Source organism: Aphis gossypii, chromosome 2 (assembly GCF_020184175.1).
Source record: "Aphis gossypii isolate Hap1 chromosome 2, ASM2018417v2, whole genome shotgun sequence".
Classification (NCBI taxonomy): domain Eukaryota; kingdom Metazoa; phylum Arthropoda; class Insecta; order Hemiptera; family Aphididae; genus Aphis; species Aphis gossypii.
Genome location: NC_065531.1, coordinates 67,148,800 through 67,174,003, shown reverse-complemented (window position 1 = coordinate 67,174,003; position 25,204 = coordinate 67,148,800). Strand labels below are relative to the sequence as shown.

Below are 25,204 nucleotides of genomic sequence, written 5' to 3'. Positions count from 1 at the left end.
AGTAAGTGTTTACAAATTACAATTTAAACATATATTTTATACTCTTGTACGTTATAAAATAAAACTTAATTTGTATTTAAACATTTCTTTGAATCCTTTATTAATAATACACATACATATATTTTAATAGTCTTATTATATAATAGTTTTTAATGTCATAGAAATCATGTAATACAAATAAAATAATAAAATAAGTTCCATTTTAAAGTTAAATTAAAAAATCTTTAATTAATAAGACGTAAAAGTATAATTAAATACAAATTACCTAAAAGTAATATTTATAATAATATTTTACTAATATAATTTTCAGTTCATAACTAATAATTTGTGTTTATAATTCAATATCATCAAAGACCTACCTATCTCGTACATAGAGAATTCGCTAACTTAAATTTTGTGAAAAATTACTTCATTAAGTACATTCATGAATATTATGATTAACCGCTAGTTTTAGGGAGGCAGATCCATACGTGCTCATTTTCATTTATTATCAGATAAGCAAACATATGGTAAGAAACTTCTCTGGAATATTAATACACGTGATGAATTAATAATTACATAAAGGTTGCCATTTTGGGAATAATAACAATTTTTCTTTATAGAATAGTACATTTTCACAAGTATATTTTTATCAAAATAATTGTATACGTATATAAAAAAAGATAAAATAGTAAATAAATAAAAATGAGTGTATACCTGCTCTCTCTGACTTACCAATACTTTCATATGGAGTTAAAGAAGTTTGAGTTCGTTTCATCAGAGATGAAAATATGTCGGAACTTTTAACCTTCTTTTTATTTAATGTATCTTTAGGGATATTACGTTCCAATATTTCTTTATCAAAATATAGTAGATCCCATACTGATTTAAGATTACTTTTTTCGATACCTAAAATAATAATAAATAAATAAAATAAATAATATGTGTCATAATATATTTTGTTAACATTACATATTATTTAATAGGTTTTAAGAAAATTGCAAAATATTGTGAAATATATGAAAAATCTATATAATATTTATTAATAATTCGATTGTATGAATAAAATAATAATACTAGAAACTTTAAAAGTGTTGATAATTTCTTAGTAACGCAAATATAAGAAATATTGTACATATTATGATATTTGATATTGTAATAAAGTCACTATATTATTTCCTAGTAATTATTTAAGCAAATCATAATATTTAAGCAAATGATAACGTGTAATGGTAAATTATTTTTATTCATTTAGGTTAAAAGACAAATTAATGTACCTCATAAATATTAAATTAAGTCGAAAAACATTGAAAAAGCACGAACAAAGTAATACTCTAATTTAGATAAAATAAAACTCTAATTGTGGAACAAAAAATATATAAAGCCATAGTATTAGATTATTGGAAATATATTAGACAGTTCCCATATTTCAATACGTTCATTATACTCTTAATTTGCATAGTGGAATAATATAAATTAGACAATAATTATAATGTATGATATTATCCAGATCAGATGCTATACAAGAATTATAATAGGCTGAATTACATTTTTTTTAAAATAAGATCATATATTATATTGTAGTTAAAACTGGTATACGTATCAGTGTTGAACTTTTAAAGACCATTTTTGAGATATGATTGAATAAATTTATCGGCGTATCAAAGGAAACTTACACGTTTGAGCATAAAAAAAATATTAAAAAAATAACAAATGTGGTTAGTCGTTTGCTTATCGCCCATTCTAATAGTAAACAGATACATATGCATAGAATAACATATCAAATTCAAAAATAATTATAATTTAATATTCAAATATTTTTTTTAATTTTTGTATGAACATAAATGATTTACAATTTATGATACTAATCAAAGTAAAACGAAAATAAAAAAAATGACATTTTATTTTAATAATTTGTCAATATACTTTTTGAACAATAGAAACGAGTAAATAGCTTTTGAAAAGTTTTTTTATTATTATAATAACGATGCGTAAACGTTCTACACTGACTGAACTTAGAAGAAATAGTATATATTATGGTACTAAGAATTTTACAAAACTATAATAATGCATTATATGAAATACTATGAATTAGGAATAATAATTTAAGAAGACCGTACCTATTGATTAAATCATTTTAATCATTTTTTTTTTCATTTAATCTTAGATGAAGACTGTATTAATTAAATCTTAAATAATTGAGCTTTATACATTCATTAAAATGTATCCAAAATTGCACACTAATAAGTAATAATTATACACAGAGTAATTCACCAAAAAAACTCGACCCATTTTTTCATTTAATAAATGATTTATTCATATTCTAATTTTTTGAATTAAAAAAAAATATATATTATTAATATTAGTATTTATTAATTATACTAATTACTTAATTTTATAAGTTAATTTAAAAATTCCAAAAACCAAGTATTAAGTAAATGCATTATTGAAGGAAAATATAAGATAAAAATATTTGATGAATTGACTTGTATATCTATAATAAATATATTTATTTATTAAAAGTTAAACCTGGAACACGTTAATCTTTACTTAATAATAATTTTTATTTCAAACCATTCAAAGCTAGATATTATTAGTTGACTTAAAACAACTAAGGTTAGCGAGTTTGTATCAACAACAATAAAACACTATAAGTCTTTATTTTCAAGATAGATGAAACGGGTTTTTTCAATTTAAAATTTATTTTTGTTACCAATGGTTATTTTTTCTTCTTGACTTCTTATAGAAAAGTTTATATTTGCTTTATTTATGTTCTTTTTATTATTTTAACCATGTGGGCAAAGTACACAACACAACAAGTGAAATTCATATAATACAAACAAAATACCTACCTATATAAAATGAACTTAGATCCTCATTTTTTTGCAGTACATAATATATATACTGCTTAAACTTAGTTGAACTTGATACATAAAAAACAAAAATGTGACATTTCATATACGTGATTTGGACTCTAACCTAACCTAACCATGATCAGTATGTATAGAATTAAAGTCACCCATCTTACAATTTAAAATAATTTATTTCAGATTTTTAGAAAATACATACATTAGTGAAACAAATCTTTTGATCTTAACTTAATATCAATACTAATGATAATTTATTTTGTGAATTAATACAATTATTAAATTTTTAAATTATTATAAAACAAAACTGGCTTCTAATCATTCAAACTTAAAATATCAACTATTTTATAATCTACTCAACATTTTTTTTTATTATTATTTTAGTACATTTCACATAAACTGTCGAGCAGATAACACTTTAAATACCAAATGTGTTAAATTTTCTATATTATATAATGTGTAACATTTTATTAAAGTATTTAATGCATTTTATGTTCACAAATTCAAAAAACTTTTCGTGAAAAACATACAAGCTATAAATCACATGATCTTGCTCTAATATTTAAATGTTAAATCCAATTATTAAAGTTATTTTAACCTAAAAATATTTCATATTAGAATTTATTCATATCTAAATATTGTTTTCAGAGTATTGTTTTATACAAAATATTTAAATTAACATTTTTTTTTATTAATCTTTTTATAACTTTGGAACTTTACAATTCAAAATAATAAAAATGTTTTGTGTGTTAGCAATAAATCAAATTATATTAGATTAAAATTGCTTTTATAAAAAATTTGTTTTATAGAAAATTATTTTTGGAGCACTTTAAAATTGTTAATAAGTTATTTACTATAGATACCTTTAAAAATATTGTAAATTGATTAATGCATAAATGCATTTGACAGTTCATTTTTAGAATTTTCAATAACTTTTGATACATTTTTGACCATTTCTGGGTTCACCAAGGTTTAGTCTCAGTTGTATTACGATTTTTAATGCGATGATATAATATTACTACTTTTAAATTTTTTAATTACTAGCCACTACATAACTCTTCTTTCATGTGATCATATCTCAATTTTTCAATACACTTTTACCGATAGTTTTATAAAGCCTTATACAAAAGAATTCATTAAAATATGGAAATTTATTTCAGTTTTAAGCAGTCTGCTAAGTACTATTAATATAATTACAACTTTAGATTCGTATTATTTTTGCACAAATAAAATTATATTATTTTATTATAACTTCAAAAATTTTTATATACTACAAAATAATGATTAATCATCAGTACATCATCAATACAGTTAAATAAAATATTCTATTTTAATTAATATTCAGTGGCGAAAAAGAGTAATTGTGTTCAATGAGTAGGTACCAATATATATAATATTATATACCTCTCAAAAATTGAGAAAAAAAACCTTTTTAAGAAGTTTTTAAATTTTAAGATAAATGGGGAAACTAAAAAAAAAAGAAAAGAAAAAGGTCAAACTAATTTTTTCTGATTATTATTGTTTATTGTAACACTATAAATGCAAACACCATATTCATACACTTAGTGTAAATTAACCAAATTTTATTTTACCTAAACGAAACAAACATTTTATTTTATAATTTTTAACGTACAAAATGTATAATTTCTCCACGGTCACCTACAACCTTTAACATCCTAATTTTCTGGATACTAAGATAACTCAATGGTCTGCAATCTGTGACATAAATTTATAAGGTTAAAAGTAACTAAATTATGTTGCAATTTGCAAATTTAAAATTAACTGACAAAATTATCAATTAGCGATGAGTTACAACAAAAATTGTAGCAAAAGAGTGGTAAAACAATGAACGTTAAGGATGTATAGACGGCAACGAACCAGAAAATAATTTTAAAACAGATTTCATCATCCGATAGATAAATAAATAATAATTTATCAAATTTATCATAATGAAATTGTTTTTTAACCAATTATGTTTTGTAAAAGTTTGATACCGAGACAATTGACCGTACCGGAAAGTAATATTGGTACCCCGGGAAAATATAATATGAGTATTCGAAATCAGTGAAGTTCCGAATTAACCTAATGGCCAGTTCTCTATAAATGTTATCCATTCGCTATAGTTACCATGGATGTCAGTGTAGAGTTATACGTTTTATCTCGAGTTGCGTTTATGATAAGCGAAGCTATAATATGGACTAAGGTGTTTAGACGTCCTGTTTTTAAAAGTTTGTCATCATATACTGAAAATTTTAATCAGGATTTTGATGTGTCCCAGAAATACAATTTCTTATTATAAATTTATACTACCTTTTTGCAGTATATCTTGTTTACGTCAAACCTATTTATTTAATAGTTATATTTATACGGAGAGTTTTAAATTATTTAAAACACAGAAGAAATACCTACATAAGGATTTACTTTACGCATTTTATTATTATACAGAATCGGATTGGATACATAACCAGCAATTAAGTTATAAAGAGCCTCACTAACAGTCATAATTAAATTCACTTTAAGAAAATGGTTAATTTTTGTCAACAAAAATGTATATAAATAAACTTAATTAAAATATTTAACACTTAACCTAATATATTTCTCTATGTCAATTGTTTTCTTTAATTAAATTAAATTACAATTTATTCTTTAGTAATTTTTAGGGGTCGGGTATTATCGGATAATAATTTAAATTATTAAAATAATTATTTATATCTTATTTGGAAACTTTTTTATTAATTTAAAGCAAGAAAAAAAATATTTTTATTCTATCAACTAATAATTCTTATTATGTAACATTTCGGATCACTAACATTAACGGATCGATAGATGTATTGATTTTACAAAAATTTGTGTTTAATTTTTTTTGTTATGTGTGTGCATGATAAGTATTTGAAAAAACTTTGATTTTTTAACATTAAAGTTTTGGATATAAAATTGGATTTAGTTTTTACTTTATAGAGGTCAAAATTAAAATTCCCAATACTTTTTTTTATAATAGGGAAAAGCAATAAGTAAATTTTTAAAAAAAACGAGAATTAATAATACACAAATCCATTTTTTAACAAAATTGTTTTTTATTTTTTTGTGTAACACGATAACGAATAATTGTAATTCTTAAATATTTAAATTTTAAACCAAAATGTTATATTTATGATCAAATTTTTGATATTTTTTTAGTTTTTTTCTATATATTCCAATAAAAATTATTTGTTGGCCAGTCATTTTTTTAAATGTAATACAAAGTACATCATCAATTGTTAATTTTTCAATTAAAATATACCAAGAATCTATCGTCAAAATACTTTTTTATAAGCAGTCACTTAAAGTTAACATTTTTACAAAATTCATTAATATATCATAAATGAACAAATTATTTGATAATTAGAAATTTTGTTTTTATGATAAGATTTTAAAATTGAGTATAAGACTCTAATAGTTTTTCAATATATTATATATAAAAAATTCTACTAAAAGGCCAAATTAAATTTTTATACGCATTTGAAGTTAAAATGTTAACGACATTAGATATTCACCAGTAAAATAATTATTTCTCCTACAACAATTTTTAATTTGATGTTGTATTTCAAAAAAAAAAAAAAAACAGTAGATAAATGAAATTATCACAAAGTGTTCTATACTATCATTTTCATTATATAATGAAATGTTAAAAAAGTTTTAATTATTTTTGAGGCAAGACAAATTAAAATTTTTAATAGTTATTTTATATATAAAAAATTATTCACTGGGTTAAAATTGTAATACTAAATTTCTCATGAGTAGTTTATACTGAAATCTTAAAATTTAAAAATATGTTACCTACTTTTCTATTTTTTTTTTTTTTTTAACTTAAATTTAGCAACAAAAAAAACCTTAAATATTTAAATGAATTTCCGACACTATTGTTGAATCTTAAAATATTAAAAATATAATTTGTCCTACTTTATGATTCTAGAAAAATTATATTTTCCCAGGAAATATCCGTACATACACAGTGGTTATAATATTTAATTTTCAAAATTGAATATTTTTTTAATCGTTACTAGAAATTTATTGGTTTTATAAAGAAATATGTATTTTTGATTTTCACTATAAGTAATTGTTTGATATGTGTATATCTTTCAAAAGTATCATGTACCTCATATAATTAATTAGAAATTTGATACGGGTATTTTACTTTGGATAATGTAATATTCGCTATTCCGGTAAAAGTAGCGAAAAAGATAAAACAAAGTAAACTAAGTATATTATAAAAAAATATCTATCAATGTTTTACTTTAGCATATGACTTAATAAATAATGAACGACAATTCTATAAAATTTAAATTGTCACAACATACTTGTGTAACTACACTAGCATTTTATGTAGTGAAAACTCATGTTATCGTATTTTAAATATTTGCTTGATAATAATGTTATAAAAATTTATTTTTGTAAAATTTATTTGTTAGTAAAAGCTACATAAAATGTAACCCTAACCATTGTAAATCAATACAGAAATATCATTATTTTAAATATAAAAAGTTACTACGTTGTATATCAAAAACTAAAATATATTTTTAAGTGATTACATATTTTTTGAATCGTGTTTATATATACCATCTAGTATAAATACTACTAAGGGCTCTAAAATATCATGGAAGGTTTTCACTGATGTTTTCTTTTTAAATAAAAGAAAACAAATTGTTGCTCCTCATTTATTATCTCGAAATGGCAGTTTTCATATTACTTTAGAGTGGATCTAAGTACGAATCATCAGCCGGAATCAAATTACTAGATGTTTCAGAGACCGAAACTTATAAAACGGTCCACTCAACCGAAGTCCATATAAAGTCATCCATGTTTAGTGTTACGAGTATACATATTACAGTGGGAAAAGATAATCATATAAAACAATAAATTAACATTTTTATTCTTCAAAATGCATTATTATTTCATTCACGTTGTACATTTAATATATTTTTTATTATATATATATTATAACAAAAAATAAATTGTAACTACTTAGAATTATCTAAGAGAATATTTTTAAATGGTTTAATGTTTAATGTAAGCACTAAAATCATTTCAATCAAAAATATTTGAATAATTGAGAAAGTAATATTATTTAATTCCCTAATATTTATTATAAATACAGTCTAAAATGTGATTCTATTTTCTTTTATACCACTGAGGTTTTTAATTGAATATATTAGATGGGTTTTGGGAGAAATTGCTTTTCAACCTAGCCAAATAGTTTTTCTGGCTTGGTTTTATTAATTTTACAAAGAGGAATTTTTTCAAAGGTCTTTTATAAAAGTATCCTTACCATCAATGCTCTATTTTCAAATATTTAAATATAAGTGTAAAAACAGATTAATACAACACAGTAAAAATTACTTTAAAATGCTTTTAATGATTTCTATTTGTTAAATGCTGTTAGTATTAAAACAGACTTAACATTTTAAAACAATGGGTCACGATTTTGTAGGAGAATAATTTAAAGGAAAAACATTATATACGAATCATTTATCACCGTTTCCGAATGATCAGGGTCTAAAAGCATTATTTTGTTCATCGTTGCAATGAAACTTGAATTTAATTTCATAGTTAAAAATTGTACATTTAAAATTTTAACATTTAATTCAAAAAAACAATTTAAACAACATTATTTTTTTAATGTAATAAGTCTTGTCAAGTTAAATCCCCTTGAAGACTTTACCAAAGTAAATTTTCATTGTTTTCTTAAAAACACATATTAACTTCAATAAACTAAAATCATAAATTATAATTTATTTAAAATACTATTTATATGAGGAAAAAGATGAATTATTTTAGAAATAATACTTACTATTTGTTAATGCAAACATAATGTGCAGAAAATTTACAATAATTGTATAATCTACAATGCAATTATTAGAATATCGAAAATATAACAGTAAAAACTAAATTCATAACCCCAATAACTGGAAAAACCGCTTAAAAATTTAATTTTTATGATTATTAAAATATATTAATACTAAATATATCTAAATAACAGGCCTAGTTATATTAAAAAATAACAATAAATCAACATTTCGAATTTTAATTAACTTTGAAGTTAATGTTTTTAAAACTAAGTAATTTTCAAAAATACTATATAATGAAAATATGATACAGACTGTATGGTATAAATAAACTTTTTGAAAAGAAAAATTAAATTATGTATAGTACTAAGACTTAATAATTTAATTTTACCTCAAATAAATAAAGCCGCTGTCATTATACATATAAAAACGATTTAGTTTTTTTTTCATTCCTACTTATTATTCAGTTTAACTTTGATACATAAAAGTAAATAATAAAATAAAACCTTAAAGACATTTGGGTTTTTTCTGTTAAAAATAAAATTATTGTAGCTTTCAAATGTATATAAGTAGTTAAATATATTGGTTTATGAGTAAAAAAAATAAATATAAATATAATAGTAGTAACAATATAATATGTATTCTCAATAGAATATTTTATATTTAACATTTATTACAAATTCAATAAGCAATATGCCTATATCTATATAAAAACATTTATTTAAGTTCTCGAAAACCAAATTTTTTTTTATGTAATCAACTTTAGGTTATATGTAACATAAATAATATCATTTTTTTTTTTTTGTCATCTCCATAATTTTATTCCATTCCATTTTATGTGTTTGCACTTTAACATTTTACCATCAAATATAAAATGTAATATTTTATTTGAATTTTATATTTCAAGAATTTTTTTTAATTTCAACTTTATAAAAATTATTTATACTATTATACTTTGGATTGAATATTATCTCAAAATGTTCAAATAAATGAACAATCATTTCTGAATGAAAAAAAGTATTTAATTTCATGTTGCATCGTTAATACCTATATTTTACCCTAAAAAAATATGTACCTATAAGTAATATTTACAAAAAGAAAACAACGGTCTAACAACTAAGAAGAAGAAACAATTGCATTCAAAATTATTGAAAATAGGTGTATGGAAATAACATTTGAAATATAACATATTAAAAAAATATTTTAAAGATACTTCTTATAAGAAAAAAAACAAATCCATAACATATTCTTTAAAAAAAATTATGGATACCTGTCCAATCATCACTTCAATATTTTAGTTATTTTTTTTGTTTTATTTTGACAATGTGTACATTCATATATAATATTTGTCATGCGTTCTATCGAATTATACATAATAATCGGTATAAATATTTAAGGACTATCCTCACAAGTCACAAAAAGTGATGAGTATTGAATTTACAAAAGTTTATTAAATATGAATGAAATATTTACAAAAAAAATTAAATATTATAGAAAATTTAAATAGGTTAACTATATTATTAAAAAAAAAGTAATAGTTTATATTTTGTAAAGAATGAATCCTCTTAAATATACATGTGTGAAAATAATTGTATTTTTAAAACGTATGTATTAATTTATTAAATGCCGACGCCCAAAATTTTATTTATTTGTTCATGTTACTTAATATTTTCAGATAATTCAATTTATATTAAAGAAGTTTTTAAAAAAAAATTAAAAATAAAATTATTAATTTATACTTCAAAAATACATAATTTATAGAATTCTGACTTTAATTTTAAATATGATTATAGTGATACCTACGATATTTCATGTTTAAAATTCCTAAATCTCCATGCTATAAATACTTAATATAGATATATTATTTTTTTTTAGATAATACTCACTTATAAATTATGCAATTTCAAATTTTTAAACGATACAAAAAACTAAAAATGTAATATTTCAGTTAAAAAGTATTACAAATTATAGAAAGTAAACCAATATTATTACCAAGTACATTATAATTTAAAATATAAAAATAATAAGACTATATACACGAATACAAATTTCATAATTAAATATTGTATAAAAAATTTTAATTTATTTAAAATATTTTAACACTTACACAAGTATCAAGTATACCTTTAATATATAAAGTCATAGAAATTAAAAGTTATTTATTTATTTATTTTTAACTGTCTCAATTTTTATAAAATATAATATTATTATTTTTTTTTTAATCATTAATTTTTAATAAAAAAAAAACCATTATTTATGTTAGAACGTAAATTGCAAATGAGGGTTATTTTTAATTTCAAAAATTAAAGCTTGTTAATTTAAATAATTTTCAATTTAAAATTGTATATAAATTAAATAAATAAGAATTCCTTACCTCCTGAATTTTTGTGATTTATAAACCAAGCATTATTTTGATTGAGCAAGAATACCGACAAAGCCAGTGGGATTAGGACGTTCATGACGCGACGTTTGTACACGAATGACTTAATCTTCTCACCTAAGGGTCTGTGAAACACTAAACTGCACAAGTAAACACAGCCCATTCTTATGCCTCCCACTTCTACTTTATTCTTCAATATGTTGCATTTTCATTCTCGTTTGCAAGCCTGCAGTTATAATAAAGGTCTTTTAACAACCATTAAGAGTAAATATATTAATTTCACGTTTATAGTAGCATTATTTATTGGTTTATGTATGCAATTTATTTAATAATTAAAAATAATCATTACAATATTTTGTAAATAATAAACTAATATTAATATTTAATATTTATAATTTTAATTTATAAAACAATAATGGTTTTAAATTTTAAAATTGTATACTAAAATATTTTTATAATACATATATTTAGTAGGTATAAAGTGTTGGTGTTACTCATTTTAATTTATATTACTGAACCAAACAATTTATCAGTATATTTAAAATGGATTAAAGTAAAATAAGTAACTAAATAAAATTATGTTGTATAATACTAAACTTATGAATTAATAACTATAAGATCCTACTCAGAATTGGTTACAACTATCTACTCATTTGAAAGCATTATTGTAATTTTTTATTTCAAGTGGAACTTGGTTTATCCAAAATTGGTAAAAATTATATTAAAATGTATAACCATATTTATTTTGTATTTTTAATACTTTTTTAAAATATATCTTTAAGGATTAATTCAATGAATTTTTCTAAATTTTTTTTTTATTTTTATTCTTATCTACAATAGTTATTTAATTAAACGCCAATAAATATTAGCTATAGATTTTTTTATCATTCATAATTTAACCCATAATTCTAACTCATTTAATTTAATAGTAATAAATATATAAATTTTTATTTTATAATAACTATTATATATTTTAAATATTGATGATATTATAATCTGTTGTGCTGTCCATCTAGTTCATGATAATGGTGGGGGTTCAGTTCCAAAATCATGTATTACAGTCGACAAATTATTAGTATCTACCACCGATTCGATTCTTCCCTTACAATAAAAACAAACACGTGAATAAAGAATGTGATGATTTATACATAATCTGAAAAAAATAAATATAGTTTGTATCAAAATGTAAAATAATATGTTCAAATTAAAATATATGACAACATCGTGATTATTTTATGTCTTATTTTTCATATTTATTATACCAATAATAAAAAACGCTGAGTACCTAGATTTTGTATGAAACAAAGTAACAAAACTTTATATCATATTTATGTATAATAGTGTAAATGTGTGATTCACGAAGTATGCTCATACTCACTTTATCTCTTAATAATGAATTATAAAAATATAATTAGGTAAAGACCATATTTTCAAATTGTTGAGAGTTTTGTACTACTTAAAGAAAATCCTGTAACGATACAAACCTATATTTTTGAAATGACTACCAGCGATATTTACTGTAAATTATTCAGTGAATATTTTGAAATTTTTTATATATTTCATTTGAACTAGCAGCTTTCCAGTTATCAAAATGTTTATAATATGAACAATGGTCTTTAAATATGATTCTACAAAGTATAAAAAAAAAAAGGTAAGCAATTAAATACCGCTTGCTAGCGCCCCCTCTATTTTCATTAGATGTTGAGTATGGTTCATTGTTATGGGTATATTGGATTTAAATTCATTGATATATTATTGTAAATGAAAATCAATTCTGAGAAAAAATAGTCTGTAAACATAAGTAACTCAGTATATATTATCATAATATGTTTTATTAATATAGCTATTAAAATTATTTATGATACTTTTAGTATCGCAATAGGTTGATTAATTTTTTCCGTAAACATTGCATTTATAATATTTAATTATTATAATTATTAAATTATGGATTAGTAATACCTTACTTTAAATATCATGAAACAGTATGAATAGGTTCATAGTATAAATAGATGATATTTTAAAGTATAAGTCTTTTGAAAATTGCATTACGTATAGTAAAATTCAAGCGAAAAATATGCATAAAAGTTTTAATTTCCCTTGAATAATGCTTTTGAAATAAAAGAAAATACTTAACATCGTTATTCATCATTTAACAGATAGTTTCGTCCGAATGTTAATTTCAAATATAAATAAAAAAATAATTGTGTTTGTATATTTTCTTACTTTCTTAAATTTATTAGTTGCAGTATTAATTATTTATGAGGAACATTTTATTAAATGTTCATAACTTAGTAACTAAGGCTTAATTAAAATAATTAAAGATTTTATGAATATTTTGCTACGAAATATTTATAGTTTTTAAATTCTTATAAATTTTGACAAATTTTTGACAAACATTTGAACTTTCAATGCATATATAAAATAAATGTGCATATTTAATTTTATAATTTGTATACAAATATAAGAACAACTTATGATGTGGAATCTTTTATTAAACTTTCAAAAATGTTAATCCATTCGTAAATTTTTTATTGGCATTTATAAAAAAAAAACCGAACATTATTTAATTAAATATTTTTAAATGATAATTAAACATTTAGTGAAAATCTCAAGTTCCTACAATTGTAATAATAAAACCAAACAAAAAAAACTTTTTTAATTTTAGATTTTTTAAAGAATTACGAGTAGTTTTTTATTTTTGAATTAAATTATCAACTAAATTCAATTTGCTACCTACCAGAAATCACCTTCAAAGTTCTAAATTGAAGCATTTTTACTGCCTCAAAATAAAACCCATGTCATTGTAAAAACAATACATTCATTACTCCGCTCAAAATCTAAAATATGATTGTATTACATCTAGAATTTTTAATCATTATTAAAAATTAAAAATAAATAATTAGGTAATATTTAAATTTTTAAATTACTGAAGTCACCAAATTTTCTAAATCCCTTATCTCATAAACTAATGCTAACGACTAACGATTAGTTTTTGGTTGACATAATTTTTAGAAAAAAATCTGCTAAATAACTGCATTATTATAGAAAAAAAGGTATGACTGATAAACTACCCTAAAAATTTTTAAGTATAATATTAGATATTGTATGCTCAAATTAACACTAAGTACAAAGATATCTACCTAATTAATTGGATATTCATCAAACTCGTCATTAAATGATAAAATTCATATTAAAACGTGTAAATTAGAAAAGTAAGTACATTATTATAATAGAAATAAATTCATAACAGTTAGATTTAGAATTCAAAAAAAGTGCTATTTGTTACTATACAAGGATTTATGTATAATGTACTTTCCTAAACAGTGTATTATCATTAAATTAATTTATCGCAATTACTTAAATGGCGGTGCTGCAAGCAACTAGCGTTATTATATAATTTTATTCTAGAAACTTTGATTCCCAAAACGCCTTCTCTCTCAAAAGAGGAGATTAATACTATATTATAAATAGACAAATCCCTAATGTTACATCATATCCCACAGAGACTTATTATGTGCCTTTTAGTTTACAAAAAATGTAGAATTTCTAATGTATATTGTGAGTTGTCGCAGATAAATTAATTTACATCGTCGCATTAGCTTATGTGAATAAGAAGTTAAGCACACGACTTTATATGCATTTAATAAAACCTGCTAACATATTTTTCGCTTTTGTTTATCATACTTTATAATTGTTATAACTATAACTTATGATTTTATGAATATTGAGTACAAATTTCAGGACTTTTTAAATTATGAATTATCATTACTATAAAGTTGAATATATAACTACGAGCTTACTTGCAGCATTGATGTCTACACGGTATCAAAGTTACACTGTTTTTATTTGAATAACATATTATACATAAATCCTCCTCATTTATGCTAGAAGCCATAGATTTGTGACGCTTCATATACCAATCCAAATGTTGATACATATCACCAACTTTTTCAAACTCTTCCTTATTAATATAAGTTTTATCTAGTGAAGACAAAATATGTTAAAAATTATAATAAATATGTACTGTAACTGTAAAACATAATTCATAAATTAATTAAAAATGTAAACAAAATTGAATTAATTAGCTATACAGTGTTTCACAAAGGTTTACTGCTATTAAATAGCTTAAGTATTGTAATATCTATTATTCCATCAGTTTACACTATTAAATTATTTTGTAAGAAACTGTATAGGTATCTGCTATAAAGAAAATTATTTAAATATATAATATAATATAAACAAGGCCGGATTTTCCGGGTAAGTATTTTTTTTTAATTAGTTAGCAAAACAACATTGATGTAAAAATAATAGAATTGTTCAAATATTTAAAATCCGTTAAAATATTAAAGCCTTTATTTTAGATAATATCTAGTTTTAGAAATATTAATTAAGATATTCTTTCTCTGCCTTTAATTTTCCTTAATATAATTGTTATAAATTTATAATATTCTTTAAACTAGATCCCAAAAATTTTAAATCCAAATTCACCAAGTACTAATCTCATATTTTTAAATTACACTTTATCGTTGAATAAATTATAATTAATTAAACTAAATCAATGTATTTAATAAAGCAGCTATATTAGGTGATTAAAAGTACAATGATAGTAAAATATAATTGAGGGAATATAAAAAATATATTTAATATTATATCATAACTCTAATATTAAATATTTATAAATAAATAGTGATTTTTTTATTATAAATACTATTTACAAAAATTTAAGGAAAATGGTTCATCATTTTCATTTTCTGATAATATAATAAAGTCCAATGATGACAAATTAAAATTTGGATCTGAAATCAAAACATCTGTAATTTCTGGAATACTAGAAATTTTGCTTGGTCTTTCAGCATTTTCTTCTGAAACTAATAAAATAATAGAAGTTATTTAAATATCTAAGAAGTATCTTAATCATTTTTAGTTTTTAAATCAATTTGATAGCAATTAAATATTTTATTTTTTTACCAAAAGTAAACTTATTTTATCTATCTTCTTGTTATTCAGTAATCATAATACATTATACAAAATGTATATTAAATACAAAATTAAAATATTTTTAGGTGCTATTGTTAAATTGTATATTAGGTTTATAATTTTATATAAAATATATATTCAGATAATAAAATTGCTTGACATAATTCTAAATAAGAAATCACAAACTATAGTTCAGTTATTTTAATTATAATAAATAATTTTGAATAACATCTATTATATACTATTTTGCAGTCTACAACATCGAGTTATAGACATTTTAAAACAATAGTTAAAAATGTTAAACTTAAAAAATGATTTTTATAAATCTTTTGAGTGTAAAACACATACATTTTTGTTTACTTATTTATATTGTTGTTTAAAAATATTATATTTTAGACGTTGGTCATATGCAATATTATATAAGATTTATTCAATCACCCTTTTTATTTATTTCACCCTCTAACATAGATAACAAAACACCAGTTGTTGCTACAAGAATTGTAAACTTATGTACACATTCCATGTATGGTAAAGATGATGCCAAAATGTGACTAAACGTAGAAGATGAAGCATTTATACGATTAAGAATTTGACATATTAACTGAAAAACACAAAACAAATGTATTATCCTCTGAGAAAAAAATTCTAGTATTTTTTGTAACCTGAAATACTCTGCCAAGTGATCCTTCTTGGTCAATTATAATATTACGATCAAAATGAATCATCATTTCAATAACACGTAATAAAGTTACAGTGTAAATGAAACTTTTACCGCAGCTTTTTAGCTTATTCACTTCTTCTGACGAAATAATAAAAGAATTATTGCCGTTTATATCTTTTATCTGTTAAAATTGTAAAAGTAACAACTTAAGTCTTATGTATAAAATGAAACTAATAAATGTAATGTATAAATGTCAACATAATCGTGCATACTTCTTGGAATAAACTTATAAACTCAGAAAAAGCCCAGTTTAGATAATTCAAAGAGTTATTAATAAAATTAGACGCTGTTTCTTTGTCATAAGCTATAAATTTTCGTATGTCATTTTGGAGCACAGTCGCAGGTGGTCGCACTACCAAAAAAAAAAAAAAAAAGACAGTGATTATAACTATTGCAAGAAAGTTATAAAATAATAACCAGTGCCCATGTTAGAAAATACAATTTCTTCAAGTGCTCCTTGTGTAGATACATGTTTATTTTTTAGATGAGGTGGTCGTGTATAACGGAATGCAAATCCAGAACCATACCAAATTAACATCAATATTAAATTGGTTTTTATCCATATTTTTCGCTCCATCGGTTTAAAAATTGATTTAATCGCACGCAATCGTCTAAAAAATATAATTTTCTACGCTTTATTAAACATATTTTCATTTACATATAAATCATGTATACTGAAACTGATGTTATAGTATATGCATCATAATTATAAAAAATAAAAACAATCTTTAAAATATTTGATAGATTTAATTAGTTATACTGTCAAATATTAAATCTTACGATTTTTCTGAAACTTCTTGAAGAAGAACAATTGATTTAGGATGTGTTAAATATAAAGTTATTCCTTGTGTTATTATTTCTCTTGATTTCGGATGAATTATTCTTTGGTCATTGAAAATTTTCATTAGTATTTCAGCGATCAACGTGGCTAACCATTTTTTACCTAAAATTACAATTTTTATTTAATATATCAATGTATAATTTTTCTAACGTGTAATATTACCAACTATAATATCATCAAACGTCTGGGTTATGTTTGTATAATCAGGTAATAAAACAGCTAACCCTAACAGATTATCTATATAAAAGTCTGGGACGAATCTGAACAATTCTTCTTCTATGTCTGAACAATATCTCAATGTGTGAGAAATGATCATGAGAATCCATTCTAAAATTTGTTCATTTGTGGCTACAAATATCAAACTCTTCAGCCAGGCTATATGTCTCGAGGATAAACATACTTTTTTTTCAATGTCCTAAACAAACATATTGTACATAATTTATTTTCTGTACATTTTTCAAATTTTAATTAAAAAAAAATAATAAATACTTTAAGGGTATGCTCTAAAACATCTTTGTTTTCATTGGTAGTTTTTAATTCATAATCTACTAAAGCATAATCTATTGATAGTTCGGCTAATCTTTCTTTGAAAGCTACATACTAAGAATATTATATTTAAAAAGAAAAAAGAAATAATATGTTAGGTACAACGGCCTTATATATATATAGTGTTATATCGTCTTACTTCAATTAATTGTCTATGACTAGCTACGTGATATAAACACATTATATTATTTAGTAGAACAGAAAATACATGTATTTTGTCAGTAGGTAAATGATCGAATGACAATATTCTATTCATGACAGCATCGGCGATATGGATGTTTGCATTTCTATCTTCTGTATTCCTAATGATTCTTGTTAAAATAGTAATTAAACCAGCAGCCGAATTGATCTCTATCACATCATCATCTATGTCGGCTTAAACAAAATCATAAACGCTACTATAACTATAGGTATGTAAGTTAATAAAAAATTATTGAAGAAATATCCCTTTGAATATTTTAAAGTTACTCTTAATTAACATTTCATGTGATACTTGAAGTTTAATTGCGGGATAATATAATAATTTATATGATTGAATAATATTGGGTATGAAATTGGCATTATAATATACAATTATTATTTTACATATGCATAAAACATTTGAATATTATTGTTTGATTCTGATAATGTATAGTATTACTAATTAATACTAAGTAAAGTGTAGTGCAACAAATTAAACTATAAAATTATATAAACTATATAAAAGTAACATTATATTGTGTGTTTCATAAAATTGGAAAATCGTGCAGTCGTTTTATGTTCCTAAATATTATTCTAACAGGTTTCATACTATTGTTTTATTTTTCCGTGAATAATGTTTAGTGTAGTTCTATAAGATTCGAGCGTACACCTAAAATCCTCGTAACCTATACACACGCTTTATGTTTGGTGTGTTCCTCTTTTTTTTTTTACATCTTTTGAACACTAAACATAAAAGAAAAATCAAACTAATCAATTTCCATATCGTTTAGGACGTTTAGGTGCAGGGCAATATTATTGTACATTGTTCGAATCACAAAAACATAAATAAAACCGTAGTATTACCAGACTATAGTGAAAAATTTAAATCGGAAAACAGTAAAAATATGTAAATGTATATGAAAATATTAAAATTAACGTCAACTTTTCCAAGATTTAAGTCTGATAAAAAATAACTAAGAATATTAACAAATTAGATTATATGATTTTCCAAGTTTTAAATATGATAATACCAATAAAAAAAAAAAACCATTACATTTTAATAGAAAATAATACTTTTTATACAAAATATTACAATCAAAAATAAAACGCAAGAAAAGCACAATAATTTAATACAATTACAATTTAAAATGCAGTTAACTAAACTAACATTGAGTTATTTAAAAAAAAAAAAAAACCCCTAATGGCACACACTTTATTTTTTTTATTTTTTTTTTTTTATTGAAAACTTACTTAAATAATCTATACTATTTTAAGCAAAATAATTTTAAAAGTGCAAAAGTGATGACTAATGACAATTATATTATCATTACTTGTAAAATACGCTACGAATTATATTTATTGAATAAATTCTTCAGAGTAGAGTATAAGGACTAAAAATACTTTATAACGTCTATAATTTACAGCTCCATTCAAAAATTCCAACATGCAATGCATTTTAAATTTTAAAATACTAATACTATTTAAACTTAAATCTGCCACTCGGAATTATTTATTAAATGTACAATAAAATAATATTGCATTGACATACATAATCTTTCCATTTAACATAGAAATACAAAATAGTTAACTTTTATCCAATGTACACATTTTTTTATATATATTTGAATACAACTTTAAAATGCATACATTTATTCATATTATATAAGCAAAATAAAAAAATTTTGTACTAAAATATTATTAAATCAAAGCTAATAAATATATAAGACAGAGTATTAACAACAGAAATCTGGTCACTGCTATCATAAGTTACCTTACTATAATTAAATATATCACTTGAAAAAATATTACTATCAATATCATCATCGTTTTGGCTGTCAGAGGGAAGTCCCAGTTTCGATTTGATAATTTCTTTATACATATTTTTCAAATAAGAAAATGTACCTCCTATTCGTTCGATTCCAAAAAAATTGTAATTTTCCAAATAAAAAATATTTGGATGTATTTTTAAGTCATTGACATCTACTAATTCTTCACTCAGTAGTTCACGTAATAAAAATGATAAACGAAAGAATGTACTCAACAATACTGGACCCGGTAGTTTTAACATAGGATCATTCTAGAAAATATAAAGAAAGTTTAAATACTATTTAAAACAGTTAAATCACAATATTCTTAATCATACATTATAAAGTATAAATAAAACTAATTTTTATTTTGATATGATGACTTATAAAATTATCATCGAGTATCAATATTTAAAATTATTTTTCTTAAATATAAGTAGATTACTTTTGTAATAATAAAACCGTTGTCGCTCCTTTCTAAAGAAGTTTAAATAATAATAGCTTAATGTAAAATCATTAATTACATTATTACAACTATAGAAAACTGTAAAGTATTTGATGTATATTATTATTATTTATTATTATTATTATTTACGTCTTTATTTATTTTTTTATATTTTTTTATGTATAATATATCATATTAATCAATAAGTATTTGATAGACTATTTGAAGATCATATAAACAATTTTAAGTCACTCCGTGGAGCAACAATTCTAATATAGGATTTCAACCATAACTATATGTTAGGTACACTAAATAAGATACGTCATTTGTATTCCAATAAGAATTAAAACCCTTTTCATAAATATTGTCCCAGTTAGTAATAATTTACTAAATTAATAAAATTTTGTTTGAATTTTTGAATGTTTTCAATATTCAAATAATACTAAATCTAATAAAATTCGGAATAAAAATTATTAATATTTACTCTCCAATAAATCATGTTTTCTTGGGTAAAACTTTGAAATCGTCTACTAAATAAAACTCTGGAGCTCACTATTGTATCAGTTTGATCATTGTCATTTAATAAGGTTTTAAGAAAAATTATCTGAAGTTTTTCTAATTCTGTTTGAATGAAAAATAATTAAATATAATAATTTATATTTAATATGATTTAGAAATAAGGATAATAAATTACGATTCAATAATTTTTTGAGTTTTTCGCTGGCTTCATTGTAAGCAGATTTAGATTTCTTATAATCCTGAGGGAAATTTTTTATCAATTTATTTTGCATATCTTCCGACAATTCTACATTTTCTATACTCCAATATACACGTGGTATCATTTTTTCAAGCATTTCATCAGACGGAGAAATAATGTGTAAAAAGTGAGCAAATCTATAAAACGATTTTTTTTTTAATGCATATTATATACAATTTCTAAATTACACAATGTGAAAATAATATTATATGTTAAACTACTGTAATATCTATATATAGTAATATTATAATACTATATAATAATATTTAAATAAAATAGATATTTCCCTATAACAGTGGCGAATTCTGACTCTGATGTATAGGCATGTTCATTTATCATAATGTATTATAGTTCTATTTAATTTATAACTAATAAATAATACACAAATTTGTATTAATTTATAAATAAGACTTTAATTTAATATATATATTATATACAATAGCACTTACTTAAATAATACTTTAATAATTGTAATTTAGACTTGACTAACTCTTTTAAATAAAATTAAAAAAATTGTCATTTACTCGTACACGTAAATTGTATAAATTACGTTGACGAAGCGCAACAGAATGAGGATGCCCGGGCGATTAATACCCGGCTGCTAGTAGAGGGGGTCTCGGAGTAACTGGTTTTTTTTACAGCGATAACAAGGGTCGTATAGCTTGCCCACGCATGTATCACGTGCTCTGTCATTAAATGTTAGAATAAAGATAAACACGGATACCTAAACATAACAGAAATAAATGAATTAATGTAACACATTATATTTCTTTTAAAATACGTAATATATTATTGATTATAAAATAATTTTTGTATTTTAATTAATAACGTTTTTATTTCTAAGCATGCCTGGAGAATTCGCCACTGCCCTATAATAATAATATATTGAAGTTTTTCAAAATAAAACAACACTGAAATATATAGATAGGTATATATTTTATAAGAATAATTTTAAATAAGAGATTCTAATTACAAATATATTTGAGTATAAATGAATAAAATACAATATTAGTGATGCATTGTATTATCAAAAGCCACTGAGTCGAAAATCATAAATTTAAATAATATGTATGAAATAAGGATAAAATTTAACTTAGCTATACATTGTAACTTGGTAAAATAAAAAAAATTCACTTTATTCAGAACGAAAAACTATTTGATTAATAAAAAATATATTATAAGTTAACAAATATACGTAGGTACTCTAATCTGAAAAAGAAGTAGATATTTTTATCATCATTCATGACAAGTAAGTATTTTTATTTATATATATATAATATTATATAGAACAATAATAACTTATAAACTGTCAAGACATTATTTTGTTCTCAGCACTGAAGCAATAGTATATTAAAATAGGTAGAATACATTTTGAAACAAGAAGTTTAACTTTCTTATAACTCATTTTAGTTTTGAAATTGTTTCAGTAAATGATCTTGTGTTATTAAATTATAAATCGTTAAGTATCACTAAATTCTTTGGTTATAAAATAATTATAATAATTAAAAAATATAATATTTTAATTTAATAAAGTGATACCTAATTTTATACTACGATGTGTCATTTGTATTGCGAGTATATTTTAGAATTACATATTATGTATATATATATATATATTATATACCTACACGAACACTTAATTAGTTTATTTATTCCAAAGTATATTTTCAAAAAATTTATTATTTTCTTATTTACAATTTTACAAAAACTACTATTCGTACAGCCACTTTCCCTTGTTAGGTATCGTCTTTAAACATTTTTACAAATTTTAAAAATTAACATGGAATGTTTGATAACTATTTGCAAAATGTAAGTAAAGATTTGGAGATGATAGGATATTATTATGAGAGAAGAGTGGAGAACTACCTACAGATAAAAAAAAAGCTACTTAGTGTGAAATAATAGTTTTTTAATTCTAATATAAGTAACTTATTTTCAAATTGTCGTAAAATGTAATAATATTATTTATTTAACAAAATTACAAATATAATACGATACCTAATGACAATACACACGTTTCATTAATATTAAGGAAGGTTTAGTGATAATTATTGTTCAATATGGATGAGAGATTTATATAGTATTTAAAAGTATTCGGTCTAATTTTAGGAAAATTGTATGTATAAATGGTTAAGTTTTAACAGTAATGTTTAGGTCTAATCTAATTCTAAATTAACGAATTTATGAATATATAATATATCATGAACATTTATATTTCATGTGTTTTTTAAGCTCTAACACCTTAAGAAAAATACGAAATTTTTTCTTATCAACTTATATAATACATTTTCTTAACACTAAACCAATATACAGTAGAAACTGTTTATAATTACATTCAAGGGACCAAGGAAAATAGATTATAATAACCGTTTGTCATTATAACCAATAGTAGGACCACAGAATAAAACTATAGGACTCTATATAACTCCATGTAGGAGCTTTGCAGGGACTTTCAATCTAAGGTCATTGCAACTGGTGTCATTATAAACAATCTCTACTGTAAGTAGTTTACTGCTACAGTATTACGTTATAATTAACAATATAATTATTTAGTGTTAATTATTTGTTTATTATAGTAAGAAAACTGAGCTTAAATTTTTTCCAACTCGGTGTGATTAAAATGAGAATATTAATAATCCAGTAATTTTAGTCATATTTTCTTTAACATTGAAATGTAGGTATTTAAAATTGAGTTTTTAAATTAAACTGTGTTGATTTTATTTATTTTTATTGTTATAATTATATTTTTGTTTTTTATTTTAATAATTAATGTTAATAATATATGTATAAATTATGTTTACAGTTTCCTTCACTAGAGGTATTTGGTTATAAATCAAAATGCTAAAAATAAATTAAATTGCTATCTAGTAAAATATTTTATCAGTTACATTATTACTATAATTAATAAATCAAACAATACCAACGATGATAATATGATGTAGGTACATCTATAATCTATAATATAATAATACTATATAATATATTGTATATTAATTATTAGAATATTTCTTTCTTGAATTAACAAATATTTATATGCATAACATTATATAAGATAAAATATATTATTCTATTTAAGAAATGAGAAACGATTTTATAAAACAACTAAATGTAGTACCTATCTAGTGTTACTTTATAATCAATTAAGCCACACAACATTTAAAGTGCGAAGAGTATAATATTATCTAATTTAAAATAAAAGTACGTACTTAATCTTGTCGAAAAAAATATTTACAATTGCCTCTTTTCTAGTGTTGGTTTCTCGACAAATTGCAGTTAAAAGTTTGAGTACTTCTGATTGATGAGATATGTCAAATCGATTTCTCCAAGTACATTTAAAATCACAAAGTAGACAAAATATTAAATAATTCATGATGGAAACCATTCTATATTTCTAGACAATTGGAAAATTTTATGATTACTGTACATTTTAATTAGTTGAACTTTTAAGGCTTTAACCATACAACAAAATAAATTAATAAACACGTCAAATTACTACTCCATAATTAATGTTATACAAGCACAATTTAACATAAAATAATAAAAAGTATAGACTATAAGAAAAAGAAATATTCCTAAGAACCATAAACTTTTCATTATTTAAAATGTGTTCAAAGTAGTAAAAAATTCGAAATAATAAATATATATCCTAAACTAACAACTTAAGATAAAAATGTTAAGAGACTTTTTTTTATTAAATTCTAATATAAATATGTACATTTCAATAAAATGTCGAAAGCAGTAGAACTTAAGTATAGTTAAATACAAATAACATACTGATCCCGAAAAAGAATAGTTCTAATTTAATACTGTCATTATAATAAATTTGTATCTGAATTGTAAAATTCTAAATAGGTAACATAAGAGTATCTTAATCTCAAAACATA

At 22.0% G+C, this 25,204-nt stretch overlaps 2 protein-coding genes across 3 annotated transcripts in view; both read right to left on the bottom strand.

Annotated features, from left to right (window-relative positions):
- LOC126549948 (E3 ubiquitin-protein ligase RNF123-like) overlaps positions 1 to 21,972 on the bottom strand; it is a 53,653-nt gene extending 31,681 nt beyond the window's left edge. Inside the window, exons 1-14 of one of the 2 annotated variants that reach the window (XM_050200488.1) lie at positions 21,770 to 21,972; positions 20,123 to 20,390; positions 18,273 to 18,508; positions 18,077 to 18,187; positions 17,750 to 18,002; positions 17,527 to 17,689; positions 17,164 to 17,357; positions 16,959 to 17,098; positions 16,688 to 16,867; positions 16,464 to 16,626; positions 15,764 to 15,916; positions 14,849 to 15,029; positions 12,011 to 12,201; positions 11,043 to 11,274 (exon numbers count right to left, since the gene is read on the bottom strand). In XM_050200488.1, coding sequence (XP_050056445.1) covers positions 12,066 to 12,201; positions 14,849 to 15,029; positions 15,764 to 15,916; positions 16,464 to 16,626; positions 16,688 to 16,867; positions 16,959 to 17,098; positions 17,164 to 17,357; positions 17,527 to 17,689; positions 17,750 to 18,002; positions 18,077 to 18,187; positions 18,273 to 18,508; positions 20,123 to 20,381 — 2,169 coding nt within the window. In that variant the 5' untranslated portion in view covers positions 20,382 to 20,390; positions 21,770 to 21,972 and the 3' untranslated portion in view covers positions 11,043 to 11,274; positions 12,011 to 12,065. Of the gene's footprint in view, positions 1 to 11,042; positions 11,275 to 12,010; positions 12,202 to 14,848; positions 15,030 to 15,763; positions 15,917 to 16,463; positions 16,627 to 16,687; positions 16,868 to 16,958; positions 17,099 to 17,163; positions 17,358 to 17,526; positions 17,690 to 17,749; positions 18,003 to 18,076; positions 18,188 to 18,272; positions 18,509 to 20,122; positions 20,391 to 21,769 lie in introns of those variants that run through there. The other variant, XM_050200489.1, reaches the window with a different exon arrangement.
- Positions 1 to 25,204, bottom strand: part of LOC126549947 (E3 ubiquitin-protein ligase RNF123-like) — a 37,805-nt gene that overhangs the window by 9,422 nt on the left and 3,179 nt on the right. The window contains exons 7-8 of the mRNA XM_050200487.1: positions 24,527 to 24,711; positions 21,258 to 21,457 (exon numbers count right to left, since the gene is read on the bottom strand). Of these exons, the coding sequence (XP_050056444.1) occupies positions 21,258 to 21,457; positions 24,527 to 24,711 (385 nt within the window). The remainder of the gene's footprint in view (positions 1 to 21,257; positions 21,458 to 24,526; positions 24,712 to 25,204) is intronic.